This window comes from Neovison vison, chromosome 13 (assembly GCF_020171115.1).
Source record: "Neovison vison isolate M4711 chromosome 13, ASM_NN_V1, whole genome shotgun sequence".
NCBI classification, from domain to species: Eukaryota; Metazoa; Chordata; class Mammalia; order Carnivora; family Mustelidae; genus Neogale; species Neogale vison.
In genome coordinates, this window is record NC_058103.1 from 46,804,795 (window position 1) to 46,820,326 (window position 15,532).

At 36.8% G+C, this 15,532-nt stretch overlaps 1 protein-coding gene across 7 annotated transcripts in view; it reads left to right on the forward strand.

Moving 5' to 3' along the window:
* The window catches only part of TXNDC16 (thioredoxin domain containing 16), a 109,391-nt gene extending 95,804 nt beyond the window's left edge, over positions 1-13,587 (forward strand). For 6 of the 7 annotated variants that reach the window (XM_044229541.1, XM_044229538.1, XM_044229537.1 and 3 more), the window contains one exon: positions 12,883-13,587. In XM_044229541.1, coding sequence (XP_044085476.1) covers positions 12,883-13,145 — 263 coding nt within the window. In that variant the 3' untranslated portion in view covers positions 13,146-13,587. The remainder of the gene's footprint in view (positions 1-12,882) is intronic. The other variant, XM_044229542.1, reaches the window with a different exon arrangement.
* The last annotated feature ends 1,945 nt before the right edge of the window (positions 13,588-15,532 follow it).

Consider the following 15,532-nt stretch of genomic DNA (forward strand, 5'->3'; position numbering starts at 1 on the left):
AACTTAAGTGACCATAAACTTAAAATGGACTGCTATATACGTAGTATGTTATATATGAACCTCACGGTAACCACAAACCAAAACTCTATAATAGATACTCAAAAAATAAAGAGAAAGGAATCCAAACATAATGTTAAAGAAAGTCATCAAATCACAAGGGAGGTGGACAAGAGAAGGAACAGAGAACTACAAAAACAGCCAGAAAACCATTAATAAAATTGCAATAAGTACACACTTATCAATAATTACCTTATTTTTTTTTACCTTATTTTTTTAAAAGATTTTATTTATTTATTTATTTGTCAGAGAGAGAGAACACAAGCAGGGAGAGTGGCAGGCAGAGGGAGAAGCTGGCTCCCCACTGAGCAAGGAGTCCAATGTGGGACTTGATTCCAGGACCCTGGGATCATGACTTGAGTTTAAAGCAGTCACTTAACCAATGGAGCTACTCAGGTGTCCCTAAAGATTTTATTTTTAAGTAATTTCCACATCCAACATGGGGCTCAAACTCACAACCCCAAGATCAAGAGTCGCATGCTCTACTGACTGAGTCAGCTAGGTACCCCTCAATAATTACTTTAAGTGGGCTAAATGCTCCAATCAAAAGACACAGAGTGTCTAAATAGATGAAAAAACAAGACCCAATTATGTGCTTCCTACAAGAGACTCACTTCAGACTTAAAGATACACATAGACTGAAAGTGAAAGGATGAGAAAAGATATTTCATGCAAATAGAAAAGAAAAGAAAGCTAGGTGAATAATATTTATGTCAGGCAATATAAATATTAATACAGACTATAATGAGGGACAGTGAAGAGCATACAATAATAAAGGGATCAATCCAACAAGAAGATAAAACAGTTGTAAATATCTAGGCACCCAGTATAGGAGCACCTAATTATATAAAGCAAATATTAACAGACATAAAGGGAGGGGCACCTGGGTGGCTCAGTTGGTTAAGTATCTGCCTATGGCTCAGGTCATGATCCTGGAGTTCTGGGATGGAGCCCCATGTCCAGCTCCCTGCTCAGTGGGAGGATTTGCTTTTCTCTCTGCCCCTCCCCCTCCCTCTCCACTTGTGTTCTGTCTCTCACTTTTTCCGTCCCTCATATAAATAAAATCTTAAAAAAAAAAAAAGACATAAAGGGAGAAATTGACAGTAATACAATACTGATAGGGGACTTTAACACCCCAGTTATGTCAATGGATAGAGAACACCCAAACTGAATATAGGGAAAATAGTGGCTTTGAATGACATACTAGATCAAATGGACTTAACATTATATAGAACATTTCATCCAAAAACAGCAGAGTACACATTCTTTACAAATACACATGAAACATTCTATGGGGTAGATCACAGGTTAGGCCACAAAACAAGTCTCAATAAATTCAAAGAGACTGAAATCATATCATGCATTTTCCCCCCACCACAATGGTATGGGACTAGAAATTAATTAGAAGAAGAAAAAGGATAGAGAAGAAACCACATAAACACACAGAGGTTAAACAGCATGTCATTAAACAACCAATGGGTAAATAAATCAAAGAGGAGATAAAAAGAAAAATACCTATAGGCAAATGAAAATGGAAACACATAAGTTCAAAATCTTGGGGAGGCAGGCTGCAAAAACATTTCTAAGAGGGCAGGCTATAGCAATATAGGCCTCCATCAGGAAACAAGAAAAATCTCAAACAATCCAACCTTATACCTAAGAGAACTAGAAAAAGAACAAAGCCCAGAGTTGTAGAAGGAAGGACATAATAAAGATTAAAATGGGAATAAATGATTGGAAACTAAAAAAAGAGAAAAGATCAATGAAACTAAGATTTGGTTCTTTAAAAAGACAAAATTGATAGACCTTTATCCAGACTCAATCAGGAAAGAGGACTCAAATATACTCAGAATGAAAGGGAAGTTATAACCAACATCACAGAAGTACAAAGGATTGTAAGAGACTACCATGAAAAATTATATGATAAAAAATTGTACAACCTAAAAGAAATGGATACATTACTAGAAATTTCCAAACTTCCAAAACTATCAGGAAAAAATAGAAAATGTGAATAAACCAATTACTCCTACCAAAAATGAATCAATAATCAAAAAACTTCCAACAAGCAAAAGTCCTAGACCAGAAGGCTTCACAGGTGAATTCCATTCTACCAAACATTTATTTATTTATTTAAAAAATTTTTTAGAAGATTTTATTTATTTATTTGACAGAGAGATAGATCACAAGTAGGCAGAGAGGCAGACAGAGAGAGATGGGGAAGCAGGCTCCCTGCTGAGCAGAGAGCCTGATGTGGGGCTCGATCCCAGGACCTTGAGATCATGACCTGAGCTGAAGGCAGAGGCTTAACCCACTGAGCCACCCAAGTGCCCCTCTACCAAACATTTAAAGAAGAGTTAATACGTATCCTTTTCAAACTATTCCAAAAAGTATGAGAGGAAAGAATTCTTCCACATTTATTCTACAAGGTCAGCATTACCCTGATACCCAAACCAGGCAAAGATACTACCAAAGAAGAAGGCGGGGGAGGGGAAGGAAGGGAGGAGGAGGAGGAAGAAAGAAGGAGGAGGAGGGAGGAAGGAGAAGAAAAAATACAGACCACTATCCCTGATGAACATAGATGCAAAGGTTGTTTTTTTTTTTTTAGATTTATTTTTATATTAGAGAAAGAGCATTGGGGGAGGGGCAGAGGAGAAGAAGAGAGTCTTAAGCAGACTCTGTGCTGAGCATGGAGCCAAATGTATGGCTTGATCTCAAGACCCTGAGATTATAACCTGAGCTGAAACCAAGAGTTGAATATTTAACTATGTCACCCAGATACCCCTAGATGCAAAAATTTATAGCAAAGTATTAGCAAATTGAATTTAAAAATATGTTGAAAAGGTCATTTAGCGTGACTAAGTGGAAAATATTTCAGGGATGCAAAAATGGTTCAGTATCTGCAAATCAGTCATCATCCATTAACAAAATTAAAGATAAAAATTATACAATCATCTCAATGCAGAAAAAGCATTTGGAAAAATTCAACATCCATTCATAATAAGAACACTCAAGAAAATGAGTATAGAGGAAGTATACCTCAATATAATAAAAGCCATAAACAAACTCACAGCTAACATCATACTCAATGAAGAAAAATTGAAAGCTTTTCCTTTAAGATGAGGAAAAAGACAAAGATGTCTACTCTCACCACTTCTATTCAGCATAGTAGTGGAAATCCTAGACATAGCAATCAGACAAGAAAAAGAAATAAAAGGTATCTAAATTAATAAGAAGTAAAACTGTCACTATTTGCAGATGACCTGATACTATATATACAAAATTCTAAAAACTCCACTATAAAACTATTAGAACCAAAAAACTATTAGAACCAAAAACTATTAGAACTGATAAATGAATTCAGTAAAGTTGCATGATGCAAAGTTAATATTCAGAAATCTGTTGTGTTTCTATGCACTAATTGTGAACTAGTGGAAAGAGGAATTAAGCAAACAATTCAGGTACATCTGTATCAAAAAGAATAAAATACCTAGGAAAATATTTAACCAAGGAGGTAAAAGACCTGTATTCTGAAGACAACAAATGAAAAGATATTCCATACTCATGAATTAGAAGAATTAATATTATTAATATGTCCATGCTACTGAAAGAAATCTACAGATTTAATGCAGTCTTTATTAGAATACCAAGGATATCTTCACAGAACTAGAACAAATAATCCTAAAATTTGTATGAAATAACAAAAGACTGCCAAAGCAATCTTGAGAAAGAACAACAAAGTTGGAGGTATCACAGTCCTAGCTTTTGAACAGAACAGTATTACAAACTATATTAATCAAAATGGAATGGTACTGGTACAAAAATAGACACATGGATCAATGGAACTAAAGAGAGGGCCTACAAATAAACCCAAACTTATAAGGTTAATTTTAGCAAATGAGGCCAGAATATACAGTGGGAAAAGACAGTTTCTTTAATAAATGGTATTGGGAAAACTGGACTGCTACATGGAAAAGAGTGAAACTGTATCACTTTCTTATATCATACACAAAAACAAATTCAAAAGGGATTAGAGTCCTAAAGGTAAGAACCGAAATTATGAAACTCAGAACATGGGCAATAAACTCTTGGAGATCAGCCTTAGCAATATTTTTCTGAATAGTCCTGAGTTAAGGGAAACAAGTAAAAACACAATTGGGACTATATCATACTAAAAAGCTTTTGCACAGCAAAGGAAACCATCAACAAAATGAAAAGACAACCTACTTAATGGGGAAGATATTTGCAAATGATACATCTAGTAAGGGGCTAATATCTAAAATGTATAAAGAACGCATATACCCCAACATCAAGAAAACAAATAGTCCCATTTAAAACTGGGCAAAGGAACTAAGTAGACATTTTTCCAAAGAATACATACAGATGGCCAAGAGACACATTGCATGGATCACTGGGTGTGGTGCATAAACAATGAATTTTGGAACACTGAAAAAAATTAAAAAATAAATTAAAAAAAGATGTTCAACATCCCTCATCATCAGGGAAATGCAAATCAAAACACCATGAAGTATCACCTCATACTAGTCAGAATGGCTAATATCAAAAAGACAAGAAATAGTTAAGTATTGGCAAGGATGTGGAGAAAAGAGAATCCTTGTGGACTTTTGGTGGGAATGTAAATTGGTACAGCTATTGTGAAAAACAGTATGGCGGTTCCTCAAGAGATTAAAAATAGAAATACCATGTGACTTAGTAATCCCACTTCTGAGTATTTACACAAGAAACTGAAAACACTAATTTGAAAAGATACATGCACCCCTATGTTTTCTGTAGCGTTATTTACAAGAACAAAGATATGGACAAAACACAAGTGTCATTTGATAGATGAATGGAAAAAGAAGGTGTGATATTTATACTAAACAATGGGGTATTGCTCAGCCATAAAAAAGAATGAAATCAGGGCGCCTGGGTGGCTCAGTGGGTTAAAGCCTCTGCCTTTGGCTCAGGTCATGATCCCAGGGTTGTGGGATCGAGCCCTGCGTTGGGCTCTCTGCTCAGCAGGGAGCTTGCTTCCTCCTCTCTCTGCTTGACTCTCTGCCTACTTGTGATTTCTGTCTGTCAAATAAATATTTATAAAAAAAAAAAGAATGAAATCTAGACATTCGTGATAGCATAGATGGATGTAGAGAGTATTAGGCCAAGTGAAATAAGACAGAACACAAATACTATATGATATTACTTATACATGGAATCTAAAAAACAAAACAAATGAACAAAACAGAAACAGACACAGGTTTTCAGAGGGGTGGGCAGTGTGGGAGGGATGGACAAAATAGGTAAAGGGGAGTAAGAGGTACAAATTTCAATTATAAGTCATGGGGATGAAAAGTACATCCTAGGGAATACAGTTAATATTCTGTTTTTGTATGGTGACATAGTAACTAGATAATGGTGATAATTTTGTAATGTATATGAGTGTCAAATCATTCTGTTGTATACTTGAAGCTAATATTCTGTGTCAACAGTATTTCAGTTAAAAAAATAAAAATAATAAAAAAGGTGGTGATGTTCAAAGGTACAAAAACCTGACCTTATAATCCAATCCCCTTGATTATTAATGGTGGTTCTAGGCAAGTCTTTGTTTCCTTCTCTACAACTATGAAGTGAGATTAGTAGTTGCTACTCTATGTCACATACATAAATTTTTAAAAAGATTTTTAAAGTTTATTTATCTGAAAGAGAGAGAGAGAGAATGAGCACAAGCAAGGGGGAGAGGGAGGGCAGGGGGAAGGGAGGAGGAGAAGAAGACTCCTGCTGAGTAGGGAGCCCGACATGGGGATTGATCCCAGGACCCTGAGATCATGACCTGAGCCAAAGGCATACGCTTAGCCGACTGAGCCACCCAGGTGCCTCTCACATACTTATTTTAAAAATCAAGTAAAATTATGTATGTAAAGGTACTTTGTAATGTGTGAAATCTGAAGTATTATTGTTAGTTTTATAGAGATCTGTCCTACAGGGAGCATCTATAGGGCTTTGATTCTTCAACTCAAATCATTACCAGAGGAAAGAACCAGAATTATTATTATTTTTAGTTTCCTGGGAGACTAGCATGTGTAATTTTGTTAATGCCTTTGCTATCTCACCTTTTGAGGGGTTTCTATCATTTCTTTGTATCAGTGTTCTATTCTTAAATTATTCCTGTAGCCTCTGCAGCAGGAAAGAAGCAAACTGAGCAGTACTTCTGTGTATCTAGTCCTGTCTTCTGTGCCAACAGTACCCAATCTTACCACACTTTGAGAGACAGATTGGAGACTGGGGTGTTGTAGGTACTCCCAGAAAAGCCTGAATCTGTAATGTGGTACCATGTGTGTCTTGCTGTACAGCTTAATTTATATGAAATTGTGACCACTGGCTATTCTTATTCAAGATTTCCATTTAACCTTCAACTTCTCTGTTCTAGGTCTTGATTTTCTCATTTATAAAATTGGGATGAAAATTATACTTACTGCACGGGGTTGTAAAGATTAAAACAATAATGTCTGGTACAAAGTGAAGGATCAATAAATATTACTGTTGTTATTATCATTACAAAGCGTTTATTATTCATACATGATGAGAGTACATTTTTATTTGCCATGGCAAACATCTAGGACCTTTACATAGTTTTCTTAGCAAATAATTAACAGAATTGAGATGCCTACTTTCAGGCATTTTGCCATCATGCCAGACTACTAGGCTGCAGTGTTTACCTTAAAAAATAAATAACCTAAATATTTATTGTGTTTTACGTTGGACTTTCCTTAAAGATACTTTAATGTCCTGGTGCCTGGGTGGCTTAGTTGGTTAAGCATCTGCCTTCAGCTCAGGTCATGATCTCAGGTCCTGATCTCAGGATCACGGCTCAGGGTGGAGTCTTCTGCTTCCTCTCACTCTGCATCTCCCTCAGTTCATACACACTCTCTCTCACTGTCTCTGTCTCTCAAATAAATAAAATATTTTTTTAAAAAAGATACTTTATCTGCATCTTACAAACTACAGTTATTCATACTCTTACCTATTCCTTATATTCAAGAAAATATTTTAGCTATTGGTCACTTTTGAATCTGCTAACCCGGCAATGGTCATTTTAAACATCAACTACAGGTGTAGCTTAAATTTAATACCCTCCTGATGTACCGTGTTCTAGAATTTCATATAATTGAGTCTACATGAGGAAATTATATAGAGTATATATAAACTGCATATGTTATTTATGCAGATTTTTGTTGGAGCTCTTAATTTGCCTCTGGAAATCAGAATCTATATGAATTTCCTAAGCCTTTAAAGGTATTTATTTGATTTATGAGGGATGCTCAACTTTGTGTTTTATCAACATTTATTATTGTTTTTTTCATGTAATTGTGCAGAGGTTCTTTCACTGGAATTTCTTTTAAAGGTTTACTTTGCACATTTCCTTCTCAAAATAGCATTTTAAATGGGTACCTAAATTCTAAAATGTTTTTGTAAATAGAGAAGAGTTGGCTAATTTACTCATCAGATTAAATCAGTTTTCCTCTTCCAATGACTAGGTTTAAAATAATGTTCAGATTCACTACTGTGAAGCCCATCTAAGACACTAATTGCTGTCTGCTTATCATACAGTTGATTCTGTAGCAATTTTTAATTATTCCTTATCTATAGTTACTTTTACAAAATGAGCTTGTTTTCATAAAGTGTATGCAAAGTGTAATCAAAAGGTTAAAAAACATCTATCATTGGATACTTGGGTTGCACCCATATCTTCACTATTGTAAATAATGCAATAAACAGGGTTACATATATCTTTTCAAATTAGTCTTTTTGTTTTCTTTTGGTAAATACTAGTAGCAGAATTATTGGATCATATGGTATTTCTATTTCTAATTTTTTGAGGAACTTCCATACTGTTTTCCACATTGGCTGTACCAGTTTACATTCCCACCTACAGTACACAAGGGTTCCTTTTTCTGTACATCCTTACCAATGTGGATGGACCTAAGGGTATTATGCTAAGTGAAATAAGTCAGACTGAGAAAGAAAAATACCATATGATTCCACTTATATGTGGAATCAAAAAGCAAACAAACAAAAATAAACAAAAAGAATCAGACCTGTAACTATAGACAACAAACTGAAGATTGCTGGAAGAAAGGGGTGGGAGATGGGCAAAACAGGTGAAGGGGAGTGGGAGATACAGGCTTCCAGTTACGGAATGAATAAGTCATTGGGATGAAAGGTGTAGCATAGGGAATATAGTTGATAGAATATAAAATATTAACTTATAGAGTTGTGTGGTGACAGATGGTAACTACTCTTGTGGTGAGCATAGCACAACATATAAACTTTTTGAAGCACTATGTTACACACCTGAAAGTAGTAGAACACTATGTGTCAACTAGACTCAATTTTAAGAAAAAAGTTTCAAAAATGAAGTGCTTAAAAAAATGTAAAGAAGGGGTGCCTGGTTGGCTCAGAGATTGAGCCTCTGCCTCCGACTCAAGTCATGATCTCAGGGTCCTGGGATCAAGCCCCGCATTGGGCTCTCTGCTTGGCGGGGAGCCTGCTTCTGCCCCCTCTCTGCCTGCCTCCCTGCCTACGGGTGATCTCTCTCTCTGTCAAATAAATAAATAAAATCTTAAAAAAAAAAAAAGAAATAGACATTTAAAAAAAAAATGTAAAGAAATACTTGTCTAAATAAACGTGTATGTTCCAAAACTTTTTTCTGGAATGATTCATAAGAAATAGTTCCAGGCGAGTTTCTGGGGAAGACAACAGAGTAAGAAAAAGCTCACCCCATCCCATGGATACAACTAGATAACACACACCTACATCAGTGTAAAAACCCGAAAACAACCTGAAGACTGGTGGAACAGACTCTCCAAAGCTGAATGAAGGGGCTACACTGAAGAAGGTATGAAGGGCGGACACATGGTTGGGAGCTCAGCAACTTTCAGGACTGTCTCAGAAAGGAGGGACCCTGTGGGCACACAGGAGAGAGAAACGGACCCTCACACCAAGCACGAAAGGCATGGGGAACCTGCATGAGGAGGATGAATCCACATAGCATTTGACTTTGAAAACCAGAGGGGCCTAATTTCATGAGTTCTTAAAATCAGTGGTACTTAATGCCTAGAGCTTAAAAAGTCAACAGGCTGGGCCCTTGGAGAACCTGGAGGGCAGATTCCCCTACCCTTAAAGAGATAGCACAACAAAGAGCCCAACAGAGATACAGCATAGAAGCAAAGTAAAAACGCTTGGGGTATATCAGGATATTTATTTACTAACCTCAAAGTGTGTGCCGGAGTGGCAGGAATCTATAGGAGACTTCTCTGGGAAGAGAGGAGCTGGCAGGCACCATTTCTTTCCCCTTCCCCTCAGCATAGATACATGGATACCTGGGAGACCCAGCTCAGTGACAACACTCTCCACCTAACTTGCCTACCTCCCTGTGTTCTCCTGTGGACATAACCTTCCAATCCACCCTTGGCTGGAGCCTATCTAAAGTGGTGCCACAAGCATGGCAGTGTACAAGTAGCCACAACAGGGGCCAGTACCGCTCCAAGGTAACTCCTGCTCTGGGGAGAGGGGTAGACAGCCACACACTAGTCCAGCTTCAGCCCCAGCAGTAGGATAGGGGCAGATACCCAACCTGGCTGCAGACCCTGCCCAGAACAGAAGCTTCTCAGGGGACAACACAGGGAAAGTGCCCCATGCTACCTTATCTCTGGCAAACACCTGATCCCACTCAAGCCCACTGTGGCCCCAGACTGTCTCACTAACAACACAGAGATTAATCCCTGTCCACCATAGGCAAAGAGCCATTGCAGATGACTGCCCTGAGGCAAAAGCAGCTTAACCACAGTAGTAGGACACTCACAACACAATAGGAGACATCCATGAAGTGTCAGTGAGCCAACCAAGAAATCAAAGAGAAAATAAAAAAATAGAGACGAGGAAAATGAAAACTAAGGGTGCAAGATCTTTGGGGTACAGCAAAAGTTGTTCTGAAAAGGAAGCTTATAGCAATACAGGCCTACCTCAAAAAGCAAGAAATTTTTCAAATAACCTAACCTTGCACCTAAAAGAGGCAGAAAAGAACTAACAAAACCTGAAACCAGTAGAAGGAAGGAAATAATAAAGATCAGAGCAGATATAAAGGAAAGAGAAACTAAAAAAAACAATAGATCAGTGAAACTAGGAGCTGGTTCTTGGAAAAGATAACAGAATTGATAGACCTTTTAGCCAGATCATGAAAGAGAGGACTCAAAATTAGAAGTTGTAGAGGAGAAGTAACAACTGACAGCACAGAAATATAAAGGATTATAAGAGAATATTATGGTAAATTCTATGTCAACAAATTGGAACCTAAAAGAAGTGGTTAAACCCTTGAAGACTCCACCAAAAAATGACTAGAACTGATAATGAATGCCTTAAGGTTGCAGGATACAGTCAATAAACATCTGTTGCATTTCTATACACTAACAACGAAGTAGCAGAAAGAGAAGAAAACAGTCCCATGTAAAATTGCACCCAAAATAATAAAATATCTAGGAGTAAACTTAACCAAGGAGGCAAAAGACCTGTGCTGTGAAAACTATAAAACGATGAAACAAAGACAACATAAATGTTAAGTTATGCCATGCTCATGGGTTGGAAGAATCAATATTGTTAAAATATCCATACTACTCAAGGCAATCAACAGATTTTAACGCAATCTCTATCGCAGTACCAACAAAAATTTTCACAGAAGTAGGACAAGCACTTGTGTACTTTGTTTGGAACCAGAAAAGACCCTGAATAGCAAAAGCAATCTTGTGCAAGAAGAACAAAACAAGAACAATCCCGGATTTCAAGATATACAACAAAGCTGTGGTAATCACAACAGTATGGTACTGGCACAAAAATAGGCACATAGATCAATGGAGAATAGAGAGCCCAGAAATAAACCCATGATTATATGGTCAATTAATCTTTGACAAAGGAAGTGGAGAATATGCAGTGGGAAAAAGACAGCCTATTTAGCAAATGTATAGGACAGCTACATACAAACCACTTTCTTACACCTTAAAATGGATTAAGGACATAAATGTGAGACCTGAACCATAAAATCCTAGAAGTACAGGCAGTAATTTCTTTGGCATTGGCCATAGCAACATTTTTCTAATACATCTCCTGAGGCAAGAGAAATAAAAGCAAAATTAAACTATTAGAGCCCCGGAAAATAAAGGACTTCTGCACAGCAAAGGAAACAATCAACAAAACGAGAAGAAAACCTACTGAATGAGAAAAAGATATTTGCAAATGACATATTTGATAAAGGGTTAGTATCCAAAATATATAAAGAACTTAACACTCCCAAAATAAGTAATCCAGTTAAAAAGGGGCAGAAGATATGAATAGACATTTCTCCAAAGAAGACATCCATATGGTTGGTCAATAAGAAATGTGAAAAGGCGCTCAGTATCACTCATCCTCAGGGAAATACAAATCAAAACCACAATGAGATATCACCTTACACCTGTCAGATTGGCTAAAATAAAAAATACAGGAGATAGCAAGTATTGACAAGGATGTGGAGAATAAGGACCCCTTGTCCACTGTTGGTAGTACTGCAAGCTGGTGCAGCTCCTGTGGAAAACAGCAGGGAGGTTCCTCAAAAAATTAAAAGAGAATTACCATATGGTCCAGTCAGTAATACCACTACTGAGATTTATCCAAGGAATATGGAAACAGTATCTAATTCAAAAAAGATATATGCATTCCTATCTTTATTGCAGCATTAGTAACAATTGCCGTATTATGGAAGCAGACTGTCCATCGATAGCTAAGTGAATAAGGAAGATCTGTGTGTACACACAAACACACAGGAATATTACTCAGCCATAAAAAGGAATGAAATCTTGTCATTGGCAACAACATGGATGGGTCTAGAGGGTATAATGCTAAGTGAAATAAGTCAGTCAGAGAAAGACAAATACCCATATGATTTCACTTATATGTGGAATTTAAGAAACAAAATGAATAAATTTAAAAAGACAAACCGAAAAACAGACTCTCAACTCTGGAGAACGAACTGATGTTTATCAAAAACGAGGTGGGTGGGGGATGGGTGAAATAAGTGAAGGGGATTAAAAGTACACTTATTCTGATGAGTACTGAGTAATGTATTGTACTAATGAATCACTATGTTACACACTTGCAGCTAATATAACACTATGTTAACTATGCTAGAGTTAAAAAAAATTCTTTGGGATAAATTTGGGTAGGGTAAAAAGCAGGAGGCCTTTTCATTTTAATTTGTATCTGTATGTAATCTCATTACTATATGGCTATTTTTTTTAAAACCTCAACAAGGGTTAACTAGTTAGGAGATTTTGGATTTTGGACCTTTTTTTTCTCTATAAATACTAATGTTTAGGGACACCTGGGTGACTCGGTTAGGTGTCTGCCTTCGGCTTAGGTCATGATCCTTGAGTCCCAGGATTGAGCCCCATGTCTGGCTCCCTGCTCAGCAGGGTGTCTACTTCTCCCTCTTCAGCTCAACCTGCTTATGCATGCTCTGTTTCTCAAATAAAATCTTTCAAAAAAACAAATGTTTTTTTTTTAAAAAACCTTTATTTAGAATAGCTTGCAAATATATAAAAAAGTGAAAATGGCTAGTAATGATAAATGTATCAAGTTTCTTAGACAATGACCATAAAAAAATCTAGTTCCATTTAGATAAGTAAGACTGATAAAGCCTTTACTCCTACAAATATATTTTTCAAAATAAAATATTTTCTAGTGTATTTATATGATGATTTTATAGCTGTTCATTATTAACCTTTGACTGTATCTTCCTTGCAGCAGTTTTACCTGCTCAGGAGTGGAAACCTCCTCTTCCTGCTTATGATTTTCTAAGTATGATGGATGCTGCAGCATCTCACCATCCCACAAGGAAAGATCCTGAGTGTACAAAAGAAACAGATGCATCGGAGAAGGATAAAAAACAGGAAGACAAATCAGCAATCAGAAAAGAACCAATTGAAACACTGAGAATAAAGCATTGGAATAGAAGTAATTGGTTTAAAGGAGGAAAATCATTTAGGCATGATAATAAAGAGTTATGAGCTGGTTTCCTAGGGCTGTGGAGAGCTTTCCAAAGTCTTTTTAGTTTATTTGATAGACTGAAGAATTTATTAAAAAATAATACTAAATCATTTCAGGTTTCTAGACCAGTTTTGTCCAATGAAAATATGTGAGCCATAGATGTTACTTAGAATTTTCTAGTAGCACATTTTAGAAAAAAGTAAAAATGCACAGGTGAAATTCTTAATATTTCATCCAGTAAGTATGCTAAAATAGCTCGGTTAACATCAAAATTATAATATTTTACATTCTTTATTTTCTGGAAAGTCTTCAAAATGCAGTGGGTATTTTATCCTTCCTGTACATTTCACTTCAGAGCAGCCACATGTGGCTAGTGACTGCTGTGACTAGTGACTGGTATACTTAATTTAACTTAGTTCTAGCCATGAATTAGAATAAAAATGCAACTCTGTTTTAATCACAGTTGGCTCCACAATGGTATCACACATCTGGAAATTGTATTTGTTCTGTTGTAGATATGATGTTAAAACTAGTGTTTTTAAACCAGGGAGCAGTTTTGCCCCCCGCCCCCCGGGGGACATTTGGCAATGTCAAGAGACATTTTTGCTTGTCATGACTAGGGGTGTTACTGGCATCTAGTGGGTAGAGGCCAGGAATGCTGCTAAACACCCTGTCATGATTTGGACAGCCCCTCACAACAAGGAACTGTGCTTCCCAAATGTCAGTAGTACCATGGTTGGGTAACCCTGTGTTAAACTAGCCTGTGGTAGAATGTTCTTGTTCTGCTCAGTTATGTCTGAAAAAATCTTGAATGTTAGAGATAAATATCTGGACACAACCATATCTTTTTATTCTTTTTTCTCTTTTTTAAAGATTTTATTTATTTATTTGACAGAGAGAGACCACAGTAGGCAGAGCAGCAGGCAGAGAGAGAGGGAGAGGGTAAAGCAGGCTCCCTGCTGAGCAGAGAGCCTGATGGGGGGCTCAATCCCAGGACCCTGAGATCACGACCTGAGCCGAAGGCAGACACTTAACCCACTGAGCCACCCAGGCACCCCTGGACACAACCATATCTTATAAATTCATTTTTATAGTATTTTTGAAAGGTGATGAGATAATGCTAAAAAGTACTGAATTATGTTGTGCATATAAGCACACAGAAACATGAAATTGATTAGTTATTGTACCATAGTCAGAAATTTTGACAGTTGTTAACATGTTCTTTTAATAACTTTAATTAAAGTGTCTAGATTTCAGACTACCTTCAAAAACTTCCTTTAACCTATGTCATGCCCTCTATTGGATCATGTACCCTATATCATTTGGGTTTCTTTGGTTGCAAGCAACAGAAAGTTAAGCAAAATGAAAATAGTGGATAATCACGGAGTTAGAAGAAAGAATAAGCCACATTTTAAAAAGGTAGGAACCAAGGCTGTCCTGGGATCTATGTGTGAGGAACTAACAGCTTGGTGATGAATCAGTTCCAATTGTTTTTCTATCTTTTGTGACTCAGGGAATCCTGGGAAACTTGGTTAGGGGAAGAGTGGGCACTTTATTTGGGAGCCCTTACCAGACTTACACGATGCAGAAGAGGTAAATCTCACAAAAGAAATCTGGATTCTGTCTACCAGAAAAAGAGAGTGAATGTAGAGAGGATTTTCCCATGCTACCACTTGCTATTCTTTTATCTGTTCTTTGTATCCTTCTCAGGTCTTTCTGCCATATTCTGTTCATTTTTGAGAGCTTCAACCCCAGGTGGTTTTAGTTTTCCTACGTATCCCCCAATCTTCTGTTAGACTTGGCCACTTCATATGTACATTCTGCAGAATATTTCTCATGAGTCAGATTCTTTCACTTCTCCTGCTTACCTGTTCTAGAAGGTAAACATCCTTGGTTTACTGCTTCTGACTCTGGGATGAAACATTCCATGGACAGCTTTTCAAAATTCTTAAGAGTTTTTCATCCAAGCTTACACTGCTTTTAAAAAAAATGAATTAAACATATGCATAAGCAGGACCATGGAGTTTACAAATCAGTAAGGGTCTATCTTTGGTAATAGATAATAATCAAGTAGCTATACCTTGGGAGTTGTGCTCCCCTTAAGATGTAGAAAGCTGAAGGAGAATGTTACCCCTACCCTAACATCAAGAAAAAAATCATAATTTTTCTTCATACGTATCAGAGAAGGCAACCAAAGGAACTGAACAAGACCTTTCAAAGGGAGACAGGATATATGAATGGTTTCCCCTTTGGCAGAGAGTAGAACACTAAAGCAATTAAGAAGAAATGATCAAGAACTTGGAAGAGTCTAAGATTTTAGCCTACCTTCAAGTTATGTTAGTGTACCATAGTTTCTTTAATCAGAGGAAAAGAACTTTATTACTCACTATAATCGCATTTATCAGAG